The sequence below is a fragment of the Oncorhynchus gorbuscha genome, linkage group LG09, assembly GCF_021184085.1.
Source record: "Oncorhynchus gorbuscha isolate QuinsamMale2020 ecotype Even-year linkage group LG09, OgorEven_v1.0, whole genome shotgun sequence".
NCBI classification, from domain to species: Eukaryota; Metazoa; Chordata; class Actinopteri; order Salmoniformes; family Salmonidae; genus Oncorhynchus; species Oncorhynchus gorbuscha.
The window spans coordinates 73,059,870-73,079,905 of record NC_060181.1 but is presented as its reverse complement, the minus strand read 5'-3'; the positions used below and the strand labels follow the sequence as shown (position 1 = coordinate 73,079,905).

Below are 20,036 nucleotides of genomic sequence, written 5' to 3'. Positions count from 1 at the left end.
AAGGCAGGAGGAGTCAATGGATTCATGCTGCTTATGCCAAATCCTGACTCTGCCATCAGCATGATGTAACAGGAACCGGGATTCGTCGGACCAGGCAATGTTTTTCCACTCATCAGTTGTCCAGTGTTGGTGATTGCGTGCCCACTGGAGCCACTTGTTCTTGTTTTTAGCTGATAGGAGTGGAACCCGGTGCGGTGGTCTGCTGCAATAGCCCATCCGTGACAATGTTCTGAGATGCTGTTGTACTGCGTCATTATTTGCTTGTTTGTGGCCCACCTCTTAGCTTGCACGATTCTTGCTATTCTCCTTCGACCTCTCATCAACGAGCTGTTTTGTCCACAGGACTGCTGCTGACTGGATATTTTTTGTTTGTCTCACCATTCTCGTTAAATCCTAGACACTGTTGTGCGTGAAAAGCCCAGGATGCCGGCCGTTTCTGAGACACTGGAACTGTTGCGCCTGGCACCGACGATCATGCCATGCTCAAAGTCGCTTAGGTCACTCATTTTGCGCATTCTAATGTTCAATCGAAGAGTAACTGAATGCCTTGATGCCAGTCTGCCTACTTTAAGGTGGGGCAAAAAAGTATTTAGTCAACCACCAATTGTGCAAGTTCTCCCACTTAAAAAGATGAGAGAGGCCTGGAATTTTCATCATAGGCACACTTCAACTATGACAGACAAAATGAGAAAGATAAAATCCAGAAAATCACATTGTAGGATTTTTTATGAATTTATTAAAAAATTATGGTAGAAAATAAGTATTTGGTCAATAACAAAAGTTTATCTCAATACTTTGTTATATACCCTTGTTGGCCATGACAGAGGTCAAATGTTTTCTGTAAGTCTTCACAAGGTTTTCACACACTGTTGCTGGTATTTTGGCCCATTCCTCCATGCAGATCTCCTCGAGAGCAGTGATGTTTTTGGGCTGTTGCTGGGCAACACAGATTTTCAACTCCCTCCAAAGATTTTCTATGGGGTTGAGATCTGGAGACTGGCTAGGCCACTCCAGGATCTTGAAATGCTTCTTACGAAGCCACTCCTTCGTTGCCCGGGTGGTGTGTTTGGGATCATTGTCATGCTGAAAGACCCAGCCACGTTTTATCTTCAATGCCCTTGCTGATGGTAGGCTTTGTTAGTTTGGTCCCAGCTCTCTGCAGGTCATTCACTAGGTCCCCACGTATGGTTCTGGGATTTTTGCTCACCGTTCTTGTGATCATTTTGACCCCACAGGGTGAGATCTTGCGTGGGGCCCCAGATCGAGGGAGATTATCAGTGGTCTTGTATGTCTTCCATTTCCTAATAATTGCTCCCACAGTTGATTTCTTCAAACCAAGCTGCTTACCTATTGCAGGTTCAGTCTTCCCAGCCTGGTGCAGGTCTACAATTGTGTTTCTGGTGTCCTTTGACAGCTCTTTGGTCTTGGCCATAGTGGAGTTTGGAGTGTGACTGTTTGAGGTTGTGGACAGGTGTCTTTTATACTGATAACAAGTTCAAACAGGTGCCATTAATACAGGTAATGAATGGAGGACAGAGGAGCCTCTTAAAGAAGAAGTTACAGGTCTGTGAGAGACAGAAATCTTGCTTGTTGTAGGTGACCAAATACTTATTTTCCACTATAATTTGGAAATAAATTCATAAAAAATCCTACAATGTGATCTTCTTGATTTATTTTCTAATTTTGTCTGTCATAGTTGAAGTGTACCTATGATGAAAATTACAGGCCTCTCTCATCTTTTTAAGTGGGAGAACTTGCACAATTGGTGGCTGACTAAATACTTTTATGCCCCACTGTATATAGCAAGCCACGTGACTCACTGTCTGTAGGAATGAACCATTTTCGTGAACAAGGTGTTGTACCTAATAAACTGGCCACTGAGTGTATACAGATGAAGTTCCTATGCATAAAGAAAAGCTTCAGCAGTGCATTCATAAATGTTTCGTACCTCGACCCAATTCAAGTAGTCAGGTCTGTGAGACTTGGGCCATGTTCATTAGGGCAGACCGTGGCAAAATGTTTTGCAATGGAAAATGAGCAGTCCTCAATTAATGGACAGGTACAGATTGTACCTTCTTGTTTCGGTTTGTGCTTATTTATCAAGTTCTGTTTTCACTTCCTGAGATCTTGGTAGGAAATCAAAATAGGAATGATAAGCCTATTTCTATGAGATCATGTAGCCCATGTCCATGTTCTAATGTACATAGTCCATGTTCTAATGTACAAGACATGTTCTAATGTACATAGTCCATGTTCTAATGTACCTAGTCCATGTTATAATGTACATTACATGTTCTAATGTACATTGTCCATGTTCTAATGTACATGACATGTTCTAATGTACATAGTCCATGTTCTAATGTACATGACATGTTCTAATGTACATGACATGTTCTAATGTACATAGTCCATGTTCTAATGTACATGACATGTTCTAATGTACATAGTCCATGTTCTAATGTACATGACATGTTCTAATGTACATAGTCCATGTTCTAATGTACATGACATGTTCTAATGTACATAGTCCATGTTCTAATGTACATGACATGTTCTAATGTACATAGTCCATGTTCTAATGTACATGACATGTTCTAATGTACATGACATGTTCTAATGTACATAGTCCATGTTCTAATGTACATGACATGTTCTAATGTACATAGTCCATGTTCTAATGTACATAGTCCATGTTCTAATGTACATGACATGTTCTAATGTACATAGTCCATGTTTTAATGTACATGACATGTTCTAATGTACATAGTCCATGTTCTAATGGACATAGTCCATGTTCTAATGTACATTACATGTTCTAACATACATTCAATGTAAACACTCCAATGTGTTATAGTCTCACTGCACCAGACCCAGAGGTAAAGTGTAATATAGTTGTCCCGCTGACAACACATTTTAAACTTACACTTCGTCAGCCTTTTCCTCTTGCATGTTTTAGGGAAATGACATTTTTTCTTTCCTTGTCATTCTGAGCCATCACAATTTGAATGGTCCAACAGTTCTTTCCCTTGGGTTTGGATGATCTCAGTCAAAATGTGCCTCTTAGTCCATGTTGTAGTGTTGAACCATTCTGTATTAGGACACAGTCACTCTGTCTTGATCTCAATCTTAGGATCTACTCTCAGTCTTAGTCAAATGTTTTGGTACATAGTCCCAGCTATCCCTCCTGATCTCATCCTCCTTCTTAAACTGCCTTTTAAAGAAACCAGCCTGAGAAGGAAAGAGAACAGGGTTCAGGTTCAGATTACAGTATATACATTGATATACAGCCACCATCTATAAATCTAGTACTTCAAATGATGCATTTTAAGAAAAGGAAGCAGGAGAAGAAGACTGTGACTGGTTTGCATTTTGTAGTGTGTTTGCATCCTGTCTTGTGTGTGATATAAGGGAGTAGTACTGACCTTCCAGAGGGCGAAGATGAGCAGGGCCAGGATCAGCAGTCCCACCAGTAGACTCACTACAATGATAAACACCTCCACTGCTGCCTGAGGCTTCTGGCTGAAGTGGGCCTCCAACACAACCTGAGACAAGGAATGAAATACAACACTATTACAGAACTCGTATAATATTTCTATGACGTGCAACAGCATACCAGGTTTTTTACATAGGGCTGTCATTACCGGCGCTGTCCTATGGATACCACTGTTTATGCAGTTTGAAACTCAACAGAGGTACTCCAGGTTACAGAGCTATCCTGACACCTCCTCACTCTACCAGGACATGGACTTGAGTGACCTCAATTGTGGAAAAGGGACATAGTATGTAAGTCATAATAAGTGTATTCTCCATTAGACTGCTGTATGAGATGAACTTTTTACCTGAGCGATAGGGATCTTCTGTAGGATGATGGTTTGAGGGTCCTCCCTTGGTGATGTGATAATGCCAGTACTCTCCATTAGCATCACTCCATGACGTCCCTAAGAAGAGAGGAAGGAAATCAATTTGAGTAGACAATAGAAATAGAATGACTAGAAAGGGGGAGGGGCACAGACCATCCCGTACACACACTATACACACACCGGTACATTTACGAGACTGAGACTTTGGCCATGTAATGAGATGTGCAAGGGCACGTGTAACATGAAGTTAAGTGTTTACAGGTGAGAGCTGTAGAACGGTAGGATTCAGCTTCACTTCCATGTGAATGGTGGCTTCTTTCCCAATGTCCATATCTCCTAGTCTACACTCCAGAGTCAGGCACAGGTCATCACCATAGGCACAGAACTATGGAGAGAAAGGTTATATTTTATGTGCCATGTGTAATGGAGACATTGGAAATCTAACACATCCAAAAGCTCTGACAATAACAAACGGCAGGAAATATACAAACATACAACAATCAGCAACAACATGTTAATGCTGAAATAAGGACAAAGGGCACAACAAAATGAGTGGTAGAGATAACTATGTATCAGAAGGGAGGAGGAGGTAGGGGGTGATATTTACCATTTTGCGTTTGCTGGTTTTGGAGAAGAAGAAGACCAGTTCTTTGATGAAAGAGGACTGTGGCACCTCACAGTCATCCTCCACCGCAATGGAGTCGTTTCGAATGGAGCATTCTCCAAGAGACGTCTGACGGATGGAAAAGAAAACAAGTTAAACATTCATTAATGTATGCCTATATCACAATGCAAACAAGCACATATTAAGTAGAATAATAGAAAAGTTTAATAACAGAAAAATATAATAATATAACAATAATCTAGATGAACGTTTAAAAATAGACTAATGACAAGTTATGAATATTCCCAAACATACATGGAAGTCTGTGACGTGGAGTAATCTGTATGGATATGGTGACAGGATCTTGGGAATATCAATCTCCACTATCGTGTTGAGAGATTTGCTTGGACCAATATTGACAACCTATCAAGTGGAGGAAAGTACACAGGTCAGTATAAACACATTCATTCATTTGAAAGCTCCAACTAAGCTCTAGTGAGTCTATCAGTCTCTCATAAGTGTGTACTATACTGTGCATACCTTGTAAGTGTAGTTGAATGTCTCTGTGTAGCAATCAACTGGAATAGGTGCCTGGTCACCAAATACAAAGGATGTTGGAGTCATAAACCTGCAAGGGAGAGCAGTGATTATCTTATGAAGTGCAATAAGATGTATTTAAATATACAGTGCCTTGCGAAAGTATTCGGCCCCCTTGAACTTTGCGACCTTTTGCCACATTTCAGGCTTCAAACATAAAGATATAAAACTGTATTTTTTTGTGAAGAATCAACAACAAGTGGGACACAATCATGAAGTGGAACGACATTTATTGGATATTTCAAAATTTTAACAAATCAAAAACTGAAAGATTGGACGTGCAAAATTATTCAGCCCCTTTACTTTCAGTGCAGCAAACTCTCTCCAGAAGTTCAGTGAGGATCTCTGAATGATCCAATGTTGACCTAAATGACTAATGATGATAAATACAATCCCACCTGTGTGTAATCAAGTCTCCGTATAAATGCACCTGCACTGTGATAGTCTCAGAGGTCCGTTAAAAGCGCAGAGAGCATCATGAAGAACAAGGAACACACCAGGCAGGTCCGAGATACTGTTGTGAAGAAGTTTAAAGCCGGATTTGGATACAAAAAGATGTCCCAAGCTTTAAACATCCCAAGGAGCACTGTGCAAGCGATAATATTGAAATGGAAGGAGTATCAGACCACTGCAAATCTACCAAGACCTGGCCGTCCCTCTAAACTTTCAGCTCATACAAGGAGAAGACTGATCAGAGATGCAGCCAAGAGGTCCATGATCACTCTGGATGAACTGCAGAGATCTACAGCTGAGGTGGGAGACTCTGTCCATAGGACAACAATCAGTCGTATATTGCACAAATCTGGCCTTTATGGAAGAGTGGCAAGAAGAAAGCCATTTCTTAAAGATATCCATAAAAAGTGTTGTTTAAAGTTTGTCACAAGCCACCTGGGAGACACACCAAACATGTGGAAGAAGGTGCTCTGGTCAGATGAAACCAAAATTGAACTTTTTGGCAACAATGCAAAACGTTATGTTTGGCGTAAAAGCAACACAGCTCATCACCCTGAACACACCATCCCCACTGTCAAACATGGTGGTGGCAGCATCATGGTTTGGGCCTGCTTGTCTTCAGCAGGGACAGGGAAGATGGTTAAAATTGATGGGAAGATGGATGGAGCCAAATACAGGACCATTTTGGAAGAAAACCAGATGGAGTCTGCAAAAGACCTGAGACTGGGACGGAGATTTGTCTTCCAACAAGACAATGATCCAAAACATAAAGCAAAATCTACAATGGAATGGTTCAAAAATAAACATATCCAGGTGTTAGAATGGCCAAGTCCAGACCTGAATCCAATCGAGAATCTGTGGAAAGAACTGAAAACTGCTGTTCACAAATGCTCTCCATCCAACCTCACTGAGCTTGAGCTGTTTTGGAGGAATGGGAAAAAATTTCAGTCTCTCGATGTGCAAAACTGATAGAGACATACCCCAAGCGACTTACAGCTGTGATCGCAGCAAAAGGTGGCGCTACAAAGTATTAACATAAGGGGACTGAATAATTTTGCATGCCCAATTCTTCAATTTTTGATTTGTTAAAAAAGTTTGAAATATCCAATAAATGTCGTTCCACTTCATGATTGTGTCCCACTTGTTGTTGATTCTTCACAAAAAAATACAGTTTTATATATTTATGTTTGAAGCCTGAAATGTGGCAAAAGGTCGCAAAGTTCAAGGGGGCCGAATACTTTCGCAAGGCACTGTATACTGCCAATGCTGAGCAAGGAACTGTCTTTGTTACTGTAAAATCAGGGGTCGACAAAAGGCGGCCAGTGAGCCAAAACCGGCCCTCAAGTGTTTGTTTTGGTACCCCACATTTTTTTGCAAAAGTTGTTTTTGGTCAAAAACACTGCAAAATCACCAGGAATTCAGCAAAAAAAAGTTTAATTTAGGAAATCTGTTCCTAAGTATTCCCACAAAAAAAATAGATATTTGATCATGTGTCAATGTAATGAAGTAATTAAACTATTGTTATTTTCAAATTCAATCTCTTTTTTTGGCTTAGTTGTGGTCAGTTTGGTGTGTAGAAATGATTATAATTATGTTCCGGCCCCAGACCATCCACTTTGCCTACCACTGCTGTAAATTGGTGTCTTACCCATGAATGTTGACATCTACTCCATATCTCAGTGGTAACATCAGAGTGGCAGAGTTGTCATGCAGAAGATCCTCGTTTTCATAATTGTCCCTGGAAAATACACAATGTAAGATAAAAAAAAAATCTATTTTGATTACATTTTATAGTGATGCAGGCCTAATAACATAGCTCATGCCATTATACTGTTAAAGGACTCAAAACCAAATCATTTCTAAAACATAATACTTTGCAGAACTTCAAATTCCTAGTATTGCTCACAGTGAGGAGCATTACACGACACCTAGATTCAATCAGATCAAGCGTTAACCGGCGATCGCCATCACTCCATAGATGATGTTTTGGCGATGTCGGAGGTGGAACTGCGTTGGAGCTATCAAATTGGTGATAGCTCCAACGAGCCTAATTGATCATTGTCATGAAGTCACACCCGCCCTACTGGCGTTCAGAACGAGAAAGTGTAGGCTATATAGCAATAATGACGAGCATATTTGAGATGTATATTATATCTCATATTCCAGTGTTCCAACTTAAACAAGGCTGCATGGCATTTCTCTTAATGCAACTCCGTGCAGCCAAGGGCAATGTCTGCTTTAAGGTATAATGCTGGGAGCTTCTTGTGGATTTGACAGCTCTAACGCAGTTGTTCAGGGGCAGAATGACAGATTTTTACTTTGTCAGCTCGGGAATTGGATCCAGCAATCTTTCGGTTACTGGCCCAATGCTCTAACCACTAGGATACCTGTCACCCCAATGTATGAAGGAAGACAGGTCTTAGAAACTTCACATTTATAGTCTTTGAACAAAACTCCAGTTAAGTTCAAGCATGGAATGTTCTAGAGTGTTCTGGAATGGCCAAACATTCCAAAGCCATTATTTACCCAAAAAAACAAAACACAGACCGCAAGGAGAATTTCTTAACCACACAATCAAACAACTATGGGACAGAACCCAAAAGAGGGAACCTGCAGCACCCTCTGATTTGAATGATTCAGCTAACTGAGACTTTGTGTTTCCTAACAACTGAACAAACACATAGACTACCTTTGTGTTTCCTGTTCCCCTAACAACCGAACAAACACATAGACTACATCATATCTCACTGTGTCTCAGTGGGCTGTTTTACGATTCTCCGTTTGCCTGTTCGGTTTAATAAGGCTGGTCAGCAGCAAGACGTCACCGACGTTGTAACAAGACGTCAGCTTCAAAAACATGTCATTCGATTAACAGGAGGCTGCTGAGGGGAGGACAGCTCATTATGATGGCTTGAATGGAGTAAATGGAATGGTATCAAACAGATGGAAACCACGCATTTGATGAGTTCGGTACCATTCTATTTAATTAAGTTCCAGCCATTTCTATGAGCCTGTCCTCTCTAATATGGGTGTCACCGGCCTCCTGTGATTTGATTATTTCATGTATTTCGGAGAGAAAATGTGTTCGGGGGTTAGGGGATCGGATCTTAGGTCAGACGTAGTGTAAGCACATCCATCCTGACAAAGACCTTTGGGTCGAAACATTGCACTCGATAACACTGTCATTCAACAAAGTTGGGTCTGTACTTACCCACTAGCGTTGATGGAGATGCTAACGTCACCAACACTACTACTCTGGTTCACATCCAACAGAAAACTGATATTGACCTGCAGAAAAGATGGAATGTCTCATTAGTTACCAAGCAAGACAACAGCACTAGTTGTGGAAAATAAGACAGGAACATTGGCACCTAACTAAATAAATTGGTCTGAGTAATTAGTTCAAATTAGTCTTCAGCTGATGGTGTTTCCAACAAGCAGTGAGAACACTCAGATCCCGTTTAATGGAGTAACTTTGGTGTAAGGTTAGAGTAAGGTTGGAGAAATGTTGGAGTCAGGTTGAGAATGAAGCCAACCTTGGCCCCAGAGCTGAGGTATAGGTTTCCCACACTGCAATCCACTCCTACTATTGTCTTGTTCTCCTCTGAAATGTCACAGCTCACAAACTTCTCCTCCTGAAAACAATAACAGATAGATGATGGGATTGTGTCAGTTACTTATTGCAATCCAAGAGGGCATAGATTCTTCTGCTTTCTCACAGAGTTGTGTGTGTTTCTTGAACTGTCCATGCAACAACATCTAAATTACATTGGTGATCATGTGAGAATTTGAAAAACTTTGGGTAATCAATACATACATCAGTCAAACACTTACTGCGTCAAGCACTTTGATGTAGTGCAGGTTATTGGGGAATCGGAGCTGGAGTCTGGGGAGGAACGCATCATCTCCCGTGTTCACCAGGGTTGTGTTCAACATGATGGTCTTCCCATTGCCAAGTGCAAAGTACGGCATGTTGTTGTATCTCCTGCAATAATAACAGTCTTATTATAAACTGGGTGGTTTGAGCCCTGAATGCTGATTGGCTGAACGTCGTGGTATATTACATTGGTAACCAGTTTATAATAGCAATAAGGCACCTTGGAGGATTGTGGTATATAGCCAATATACCACGGCTAATGGCTGTTTCCAGGCACTGTGCATTGCATTGTGCATATGAACAGCCCCTAGCCGTGGTATATTGGTCATATACCACACCTCCTCTGGCCTTATTGCATAAGTATAAAACTGAAAGTCTCTCTCCTTATACCTGTGACTATCAGACATCTGTGCTAAAACCACAATGAATCATACCCTCTTGTGTTGGCAATTATTGCCTTAATTCAATTGACTTTAGTCATACAACAAAACATATAATTTTATATTTCATTAGACTTGAGTCATATAACTTTTTTTACAGTGCCAGCTTCATGGTTTCAGAGGAGACCAACAGACTAAACAGTGACAGAAATAGTAACGACAGAAAACATGTCCCAAATGACTCTATGGGTCCTGGTCAAAAGTAATGCACTACATACTGTAGGGAATAGAGCGCTATCTGGGACCTCCTGGTTTCCTGGCTTTTAGGGAATTAGTAATTACACCTTAGGGAGGGGGACTGAACTGAGTTGGCACTGAGACTAGGGCTGCATCCCAAATGGCACAATATACCCTACATAGTGCATTACTTTTGACCAGGAACTACAGTATAGGGAGTGGTTTCCTTGACACCACCAGCACTAAGGGCCTCACAAGCCTGCAAACACCCACACACCCACACACACCCACACCCACCCACCCACCCACCCACACACACACACACACACACACACACACACACACACACACACACACACACACACACACACACACACACACACACACACACACACACACACACACACACACACACACACACACACACACACACACACACACACACACACACACACACACACACACACACACACACATGCCTCATGAATAATCAGATCATGTATTAGCTTGGCGGTTAAGCATTTAAGTGTGACCATATTGGTGTAATGGAGGCTCTACTGACAACACTTGGTCTTGGTCCCATGAAGGTTGTTTTCCCTCCAGAAATACTGTTTGTTTTAAATGCTGTATATTTAATTTGTAAAATGAACCTTTCAAGAGCTCAGCCTTGTCGACAGCAGAGATGAGAAATAGAAAGTCAAAGCTTCAAGACAAAAGGTTGTGAGAAAAAGAAATCATATTGTAATTGAACATGATGAAATGCTACTGTACTTACTGTGGTAACACCAGTTGAGCAGAGACCTGCAGATTGGTTGAGCAGTTGGCCAATGAACAGTACCGAGCAAACTCTGTCTATGGATAGGAAAGGTGCAAATAAAGTGTAAGATGATGGGGCCATCCGTACAGTTATGAATCCTCCAGATGTGTGGACTCGAGTCACATGACTTGGAGGAGTCAGACCCCAGTCACAAATATGATGACTTGCAACTCGACTTTGACTTTAACACCAATGACTTGTGACAACTTGAACGTGAGCCTTTTGACTCGACCTGACTTGATAACCCTCCCCAACCCAAATCTAAAAAATGATGCTATTAAAAAAAAGTGTGTAGCGCATCAACTCTTCATTTAACGGATTCCAGTTTGAATCGGACAGCAGCCAATCAAATTGTACCAGCTGAGAAAAAGTTGAATTCAGATGGAGCCAAACGGATTGCAACTTGCAAAACATGCGGGAAGAAAATGACAGACAGAGGCGCAACAACTTCCAACTTTGTTCGACATTTGAAGCTGCACAAAGAACCGTAAGTCGAGGATAATATAGCCAACCGCTATATAATTTAGAACTTTACTAGTGTAGCATGTAGGCTAATGTAACGTTAAATCAATGAGCCTCCACATAGTCAGTCAGTGCGGGAACGTGATCATTGCACCCAAGATTGAGCTACAACTTTCTAGGCAGTTGGTAGCCTAAATCCTGACTGATGTTACTGGTGTTCTGAAAACCATTGAAATACATTAGCCTACTGTAACCACACAGAGAGTGTGTGGAGGTGGATGGGTGTGTGTGTAAAGGTTGGGCGATTGTGTACAAGCCTACATCGCCGACTGCGCCCCCATATCGTTCCTCAATAGCCGATCGCTATTAGGGGGTCTTTCTCATGGCTACCCACGTATTTCTTTGGAAATATAAAGTTTATTTGGCATTCATGATGTGCGTAAATGTAATATACTAACTATTACTCTTGTTAGAAATATGAAATTGTATTACATTTGGTGAAGAGCACATTAGGACTTGTCTAGAACTCGAAACTCAAAGTTTAGGACTTGAAACTTGCCTGTCTTGACTTGAGACTTGATTTGGGACTTGAGTGCTAAGACTTGAGTCTTACTTGTGACTTGTAAAACAATGCCTTGGTCCCACCTCTGGAATCCTCTACCATACCATGCATCAATATGAGTGGAGAACTGTAGAGCTAGTTTCCCGGACACAGCCTAGTACCTGGGCTAAAGAACACTTTCAATGTAGATTCTCCATTGAGCATGATTCTTAAAGCTAGAATCCTTTCATTGAAACAATAACAAGACGGTCACCCCGCCTCGGTTTTGTTGAAACTCTGAGAGACGGAGAAATGTAACTACTCTCAAATTCATAGACAGAGCTATGGATACCAGGACTGACTATCCATGACATAAAAATTATAGTTTTTACATTGGCTGCATGGATTTGAATTAAGAGAAATCTTATGCAGCCTTGTTTACAAATTCGAACACTGGAATGTGAGTCGTAATCTACACCTCGATAAGGCTGATATAAATCCTCAATATTTATTTTGTTTAATGATTTTCAATTTAAGTGTCATTATTTCTGTATAGCCTACACTTTCTCATTCTGAACTTCTAATGCGAGTGGGATGGGTGTGGCTTGTTACAATGATCTGCATCTGCTCACAGATTTGACAGCTCCAACTCAGTTTCACCTGAGACACCGCTAAAACATCAGCTATGCGGGTGTCCGCTATCGCTGGTTAACGTTTGATCTGATTGAATCTAGGCCTTAATCTGTGTCTGGGAAACTGGCCCTACGAGACTCACCTTATTGGCCACCAGGTTACCGTGCCCCCCTCTCTGCTGCAGTATGGGTTTCAGAGCAGGGAAAGTGGATCCTCCGTTATGGACAGTGTGATCTCTGAGAGTGTACGAAACCTCAAAATGGATGGGTGTGAAGATATCTCGGACATCTTTCTACAAGCGGTAAAGAGAAAGAGAAAATTAAAGGATCAATTTACATACAACCTCGAGAAGTGGGGAGCTTCTTGCTTGACCTCGCTAATGGATGTTCTGGGGTAGGTTGTTGTGGGGGTCTGCCTGGGCTCTAGCACAATGTTACAGTGTCCTGTGCTGTCTGTCCCACTAAAAGAGTTGGCTTGTGGCCACTGCAGATGTCCCGAAGAGCCTTTCCTCCAGCTCAAACACCTGCCTTTAGCTTAAGGAGGGATAGGGCACTACAGTAATCTCCTAATTCTGACATAGTTATTTTTTTGAAGACAAAGATATCTATTTTATCTTTTGCTAAATTGTTGACTAAGTTGTAATGCTATGATACCAAAAAAAGGACTGCTATACGTTTCTATGACTGAAAGATTGAATACATAACTTAAAATAAAGAATGGTATCTATAGAGCGAGACACTTGAATAATTCCTATGTTCCACCCTCTCTTATTTTTTCAGTGAGCACACATAGCAGCTATAAACCAGCGCTTCATTACCTGCAAGGAAACACGTGCCGTCATCATTGCTTTGCACAAAAAGGGCTTCACAAGCAGGGATATTTCTGCCAGTAAGAATGCACCTAAATCAACCAATTATCGGATCATCAAGAACTTCAAGGAGAGCGGTTCAATTGTTGTGAAGAAGGCTTCAGGGCGCCCAAGAAAGTCCAGCAAGTGCCAGGACCGTCTCCTAAAGTTGATTCAGCTGCGGGATCGGGGCACCACCAGTACAGAGCTTGCTCTAGAATGGCAGCAGGCAGGTGTGAGTCCATCTGCACGCACAGTGAGGAAAAGTCTTTTGGAGGATGGCCTGGTGTCAAAAAGGACAGCAAAGAAGCCACTTTTCTCCAGGAAAAAATCAGGGACAGACTGATATTCTGCAAAAAGTACAGGGATTGGACTGCTGATGACTGGGGTAAAGTCATTTTCTCTGATGAAGCCCCTTTCTGATTGTTTGGGGCATCCGGATAAAAGCTTGTCCGGAGAAGACAAGGTGAGAGCTACCATCAGTCCTGTGTCATGCCAAAAGTAAAGCATCCTGAGACCATTCATGTGTGGGGTTGCTTCTCAGCCAAGGGAGTGGGCTCACTCACAATTTTGCCTAAGAACACAGCCATGAATAAAGAATGGTACCAACACATCCCCGTAGAGCAACTTCTCCCAACCATCCAGGAACAGTTTGGTTACAAACAATGCCTTTTCCAGCATGATGGAGCACCTTGCCATAAGGCAAAAGCGATAACTTAGTGGCTCGAACAAAACATCAATATTTTGGGTCCATGGCCAGGAAGCTCCCCAGACCTTAATCCCATTGAGAACTTGTGGTCAATCCTCAAGAGGCGGGTAGACAAACAAAACCTCACAAATTCGGATAAACTCCAAGCATTGATTATGCAAGAATGGGCTGCCATCATCAGGATGTGGCCCAGAAATTAATTGACAGCATGCCAGGGTGGATTGCAGAGGTTTTGAAAAAGATGGGTCAACACTGGAAATATTGACTCTTTGCATCAACTTCATGTAATTGTCAATAAAAGCCTTTGACACTTATGAAATGCTTGTAATTATACTTCAGTATTCCATAGTAATATCTGTCAAAAATATCTAAAGACACTGAAGCAGAAAACTTTGTGAAATTAATATTTGTGTAATTTTCCAAACTTTGGCCACGACTGTACATATGAATTACAGTATTTAAAACTTTTTCAAAATGCATACAGTATGAGGGAGTTGAGATTGATACAGAAATGGGCGACCAAAAGACATTTAGCCCCATGTCACATCAGTCACTCACATTTCCCTACCAGTCCCTTTACTGCTGTACTGTCACCTCTGTTAATAACATTCATTACTGCCATTAATCACACTTAAAAAATACATCAAATGTACAAACGCACACAGTCACACATTCATTGGGATTTCCTCTGACAGATAACGAGTCTGGTATAAGGTCTCCAATAACTCCATCTTTAGCTATTAATAAGTGCATGGGTTAAACCATGAGCTAGCTTAGATGGCGAGAGAGAGAGAGCGAGAGAGAGAGATTGAGACAAAGAGACAAAGGGGAGCGGCAGAAAGAGAAAGAAAGGAGAGAAAGAGAGACAGAGACAGTCCAGAGGGGCTCTTCCAAACACTTGAGTATTAACCACTCCTCCCTTCCTCTCCTTTCCTTCCAGTCCCGCTATATTTTTATCCAGTTCACTATGCTCCTTCCCATGTATCTTGATACGCTGTTCTGGACTTTCCAACGTCACCTACTGTCCTTATTAGACCCCTTTATCAGACATAAACTGAATGGGTCATTGGTTGCTGACGCAGTTGCCACCCAAATGATGGTCCATCCTGATAACAAACTAGCCGATGATTCAACGACCGAAAGGTAAAACAGGTCTATGACCATCAGACAATGTCCCTCGACTCTACTGACTCATAATGCTTTGATCTCTATCAGTAGCATGCTGTCCTGACCAGAAGTGCATAGCACATAGAATAAAAAAAGGTTTTACCAGATATTGTTCACCCTGATCAGACAGGTTTTTTACATGGACGATATATTGGAGATAATATATATATATTTTTTTTTTCACCTTTATTTAACCAGGTAGGCTAGTTGAGAACAAGTTCTCATTTGCAACTGCGACCTGGCCAAGATAAAGCATAGCAGTGTGAACAGACAACACAGAGTTACACATGGAGTAAACAATTAACAAGTCAATAACACAGTAGAAAAAAAGGGGAGTCTATATACAATGTGTGCAAAAGGCATGAGGTAGGCGAATAATTACAATTTTGCAGATTAGCACTGGAGTGATAAATGATCAGATGGTCATGTACAGGTAGAGAGATATTGGTGTGCAAAAGAGCAGAAAAGTAAATAAATAAAAACAGTATAAAAACAGTATGGGAATGAGGTAGATGAAAATGGGTGGGCTATTTACCAATAGACTATGTACAGCTGCAGCGATTGGTTAGCTGCTCAGATAGATGATGTTTGAAGTTGGTGAGGGAGATAAAAGTCTCCAACTTCAGCGATTTTTGCAGTTCGTTCCAGTCACAGGCAGCAGAGTACTGGAACGAAAGGCGGCCAAATGATGTGTTGGCTTTAGGGATGATCAGTGAGATACACCTGCTGGAGCGTGTGCTACGGATGGGTGTTGCCATCGTGACCAGTGAACTGAGATAAGGCGGAGCTTTACCTAGCATGGACTTGTAGATGACCTGGAGCCAGTGGGTCTGGCGACGAATATGTAGCGAGGGCCAGCCGACTAGAGCATACAAGTCACAGTGGTGGGTGGTATAAGGTGCTTTAGTGACAAAACGGATGGCACTGTGATAGACTGCATCCAGTTTGCTGAGTACAGTGTTGGAAGCCATTTTGTAGATGACATCGCCGAAGTCGAGGATCGGTAGGATAGACAGTTTTACTAGGGTAAGCTTGGCGGCGTGAGTGAAGGAGGCTTTGTTGCGGAATAGAAAGCCGACTCTTGATTTGATTTTAGATTGGAGATGTTTGATATGAGTCTGGAAGGAGAGTTTGCAGTCTAGCCAGACACCTAGGTACTTATAGATGTCCACATATTCAAGGTCGGAACCATCCAGGGTGGTGATGCTAGTCGGGCATGCGGGTGCAGGCAGCGATCGGTTGAAAAGCATGCATTTGGTTTTACTAGTGTTTAAGAGCAGTTGGAGGCCACGGAAGGAGTGTTGTATGGCATTGAAGCTCGTTTGGAGGTTAGATAGCACAGTGTCCAATGACGGGCCGAAAGTATATAGAATGGTGTCGTCTGCGTAGAGGTGGATCAGGGAATCGCCCGCAGCAAGAGCAACATCATTGATATATACAGAGAAAAGAGTCGGCCCGAGAATTGAACCCTGTGGCACCCCCATAGAGACTGCCAGAGGACCGGACAGCATGCCCTCCGATTTGACACACTGAACTCTGTCTGCAAAGTAATTTGTGAACCAGGCAAGGCAGTCATCCAAAAAACCGAGGCTACTGAGTCTGTCGATAAGAATATGGTGATTGACAGAGTCGAAGGCCTTGGCAAGGTCGATGAAGACGGCTGCACAGTACTGTCTTTTATCGATGGCGGTTATGATATCGTTTAGTACCTTGAGTGTGGCTGAGGTGCACCCGTGACCGGCTCGGAAACCAGATTGCACAGCGGAGAAGGTACAGTGGGATTCGAGATGGTCAGTGACCTGTTTGTTGACTTGGCTTTCGAAGACCTTAGATAGGCAGGGCAGGATGGATATAGGTCTGTAACAGTTTGGGTCCAGGGTGTCTCCCCCTTTGAAGAGGGGGATGACTGTGGCAGCTTTCCAATCCTTGGGGATCTCAGACGATATGAAAGAGAGGTTGAACAGGCTGGTAATAGGGGTTGCGACAATGCCGGCGGATAGTTTCAGAAATAGAGGGTCCAGATTGTCAAGCCCAGCTGATTTGTACGGGTCCAGGTTTTGCAGCTCTTTCAGAACATCTGCTATCTGGATTTGGGTAAAGGAGAACCTGGAGAGGCTTGGGCGAGGAGCTGCGGGGGGGGGGGGGGGGAGCTGTTGGCCGAGGTTGGAGTAGCCAGGCGGAAGGCATGGCCAGCCGTTGAGAAATGCTTATTGAAGTTTTCGATAATCATGGATTTATCGGTGGTGACCGTGTTACCCAGCCTCAGTGCAGTGGGCAGCTGGGAGGAGGTGCTCTTGTTCTCCATGGACTTCACAGTGTCCCAGAACTTTTCGGAGTTGGAGCTACAGGATGCAAACTTCTGCCTGAAGTAGCTGGCCTTAGCTTTCCTGACTGACTGCGTGTATTGGTTCCTGACTTCCCTGAACAGTTGCATATCGCGGGCACTATTCGATGCTATTGCAGTCCGCCACAGGATGTTTTTGTGCTGGTCAGGGAAGTGAGGATGAGGATAACATTGACTTGTGTTTTATTTCGCAAGACACATTTTTGTTTACCATCAAAGGACAGTGATGTTTCACAGCGATACCAAAAAGATCATCAAGGGGTTAGAAACCCAGGGGATTTAAACAAGTGTCAATGTATGTCCACAATCTGGTCCCTGCACAGTCTCATTGAAGATCTTGATCACTTTTCTATGGATTAAAACCTAATTATGACAGCTGTGCCATATTACGTATTGGATTTGTAACAAATACTGTGTTTACACTCCCCTGTAGTTTACAAATAAAATGGGCGGATGGTGAAGTAGACATACTTGGTATTCACATCTCAAAAAATATAAATGAACTTACCACAATCAATTTCAATGGACAGTTTGCAAAAATACATACGATTCTGCAACTATGGAGAGGGAAATATTTGTCTATTCATGGAAAAATCACATTGATTAACCCTTTGGTCCTATCACAGTTTACTTACTTACTAACGGCACTGCCTACTCCAGATGACTCTTTTTATAAATCATATGAGCAAAAAAGATGACATTTTACTTGGAATGCTAAGTTAAAACTAAAATAAATGCTAAGACAAAATTAAATGTGCTTACTTATATAATTAATGAATATGAGTTTGGGGGGCTAAAATGATTAAATATTAAAGCTCTAAACCTCTCACTAAAAGCATCACTCATACATAAATGATATTTAAACCCAAAATTCTTCTCCAGTGGATTATTAAGAAAGGCTCATTCTTTGTTCAAAAATTGCCTTTTTACCTTCATACAGATGACAACTTCTCATTTCCGACAAATTGAAAATTACATTTAGTTTAAAGTTTCGCCCTTTCTTAAACAAGCCATACAAAGTTGGTTACAATTTCAGATATATCCTCCAGAAAAGATAGAAGAAATATTACAACAAATGTTATAGTTAAACTCAAATATACTGATCAATAAATAAAACATTCTTTATGGAAAAAATTGCAAAAAAATGTATTATATTTATTAATGATATTATGAATTGAAACGGAGGAGTTGTCACATATGCAGCTATCGAATATATACGTGCATATCTGCTCAATCCAAATGTAAAACCAACTGATTGAAGCATTACCACAAAAACGGAGGAGGCAAGGGGAAAAGGGAGAAGTAGGGAACTTGTTTGCCTGCCATATATTAAAGACACAAATTGGCTGAAAGGAACTAGCATAAATAGAAAAATATACCAGTTTCATTTGAGGACAAAAATGTTGACAGCTGCGCCATACAGGTTGCAAAATAAATGGGAAGAGATTTTTAATGTACCGATTCCACGACACATGGTTTATGAACTGGTACAAAAAACTACACTTCATTCAACACTTAGAGTTTTCCAATTAAAATTATTATATACAATTCTTGACACCAACAGAATGCTATATATATGGGGCATACAGCAATCTCAGCTCTGTAGATTTTGCTGCGAAGAGACAGAATCAATAGATCATTTATTCTGGTATTGCCCCTATGTAGCTTGTTTCTGGTCACAGGTTCAGGAATGATTAAAAAATCACAACATGCTCTTAAAATTAACCTTGCAAATAGCATTGTTGGGCGATTTGGAAAGCCATAGTCAGTTACTAAATAATATAATAATACAAGTAGGACATTTTTCATCTTTAGCTCATAATCTGTGGATACTATACGGGCAGTTAACCCACTGTTCCCAGGCCGTCATTGAAAATAAGAATGTGTTCTTAACTGACTTGCCTGGTTAAATAAAAGTAAAATAAAAATAAAAATAAATTAGAAAGGTAAATCAATTATGTAAAACATCACAGCACAATTTAAATATATATGGCACATGGAAACCAAACAAGGGTGGTCGATGGTGATAGGTGGGTGAGGGTTGGAATTATAGAGCTTATGTTTGGTTATGTATTAGTATTTTATTGTTATTTGACTGCTTTATATAAAAGTATGTAAAATGTGTATTTAAAATGTATATGTAAAATGTGTATTTAAAATGTAAAAATGTATGTATATGTAGCAGAAAAGCAGTAAAAAAAACAAAAATATATTTGTCTTCCAAAGGGGGGTTAATAAAAATACAAAAAATACAAAAAAAAGCATGCTGACCTGACCTGAAGTCAGTTCTTTGATGCCTGGCAATAGCATGCTGATATTTTAATAATTGACACCACAGCCTAAACTGACTTGAGGCCACGCATAGGCCACGTCTTACAATAACTGGCTCTGGGTTAGTGATTATAGTGTCTGGGCTGGGGTTCTAAACTTACCTGAAGCCATTGCATACGTGACAACAGTTCTCAGTGGTTACAGCTGCTGACCCTCACATCCAACCCCTTACCCCTG

General features: G+C 41.3%; 1 protein-coding gene across 2 annotated transcripts in view; it reads right to left on the bottom strand.

The window, feature by feature from the left end:
- Positions 1-1,708: 1,708 nt before the first annotated feature.
- Positions 1,709-20,036, bottom strand: part of LOC124044032 (integrin alpha-4-like) — a 33,875-nt gene continuing 15,547 nt past the window's right edge. For both annotated transcript variants that reach the window (XM_046363345.1, XM_046363346.1), the window contains 13 exons: positions 12,604-12,753; positions 10,784-10,860; positions 9,349-9,499; positions 9,051-9,149; positions 8,726-8,802; positions 7,163-7,252; positions 5,005-5,092; positions 4,780-4,887; positions 4,468-4,593; positions 4,120-4,245; positions 3,840-3,938; positions 3,423-3,542; positions 1,709-3,228 (listed from right to left, as the gene is read on the bottom strand). In XM_046363345.1, coding sequence (XP_046219301.1) covers positions 3,127-3,228; positions 3,423-3,542; positions 3,840-3,938; positions 4,120-4,245; positions 4,468-4,593; positions 4,780-4,887; positions 5,005-5,092; positions 7,163-7,252; positions 8,726-8,802; positions 9,051-9,149; positions 9,349-9,499; positions 10,784-10,860; positions 12,604-12,753 — 1,413 coding nt within the window. In that variant the 3' untranslated portion in view covers positions 1,709-3,126. The remainder of the gene's footprint in view (positions 3,229-3,422; positions 3,543-3,839; positions 3,939-4,119; positions 4,246-4,467; positions 4,594-4,779; positions 4,888-5,004; positions 5,093-7,162; positions 7,253-8,725; positions 8,803-9,050; positions 9,150-9,348; positions 9,500-10,783; positions 10,861-12,603; positions 12,754-20,036) is intronic.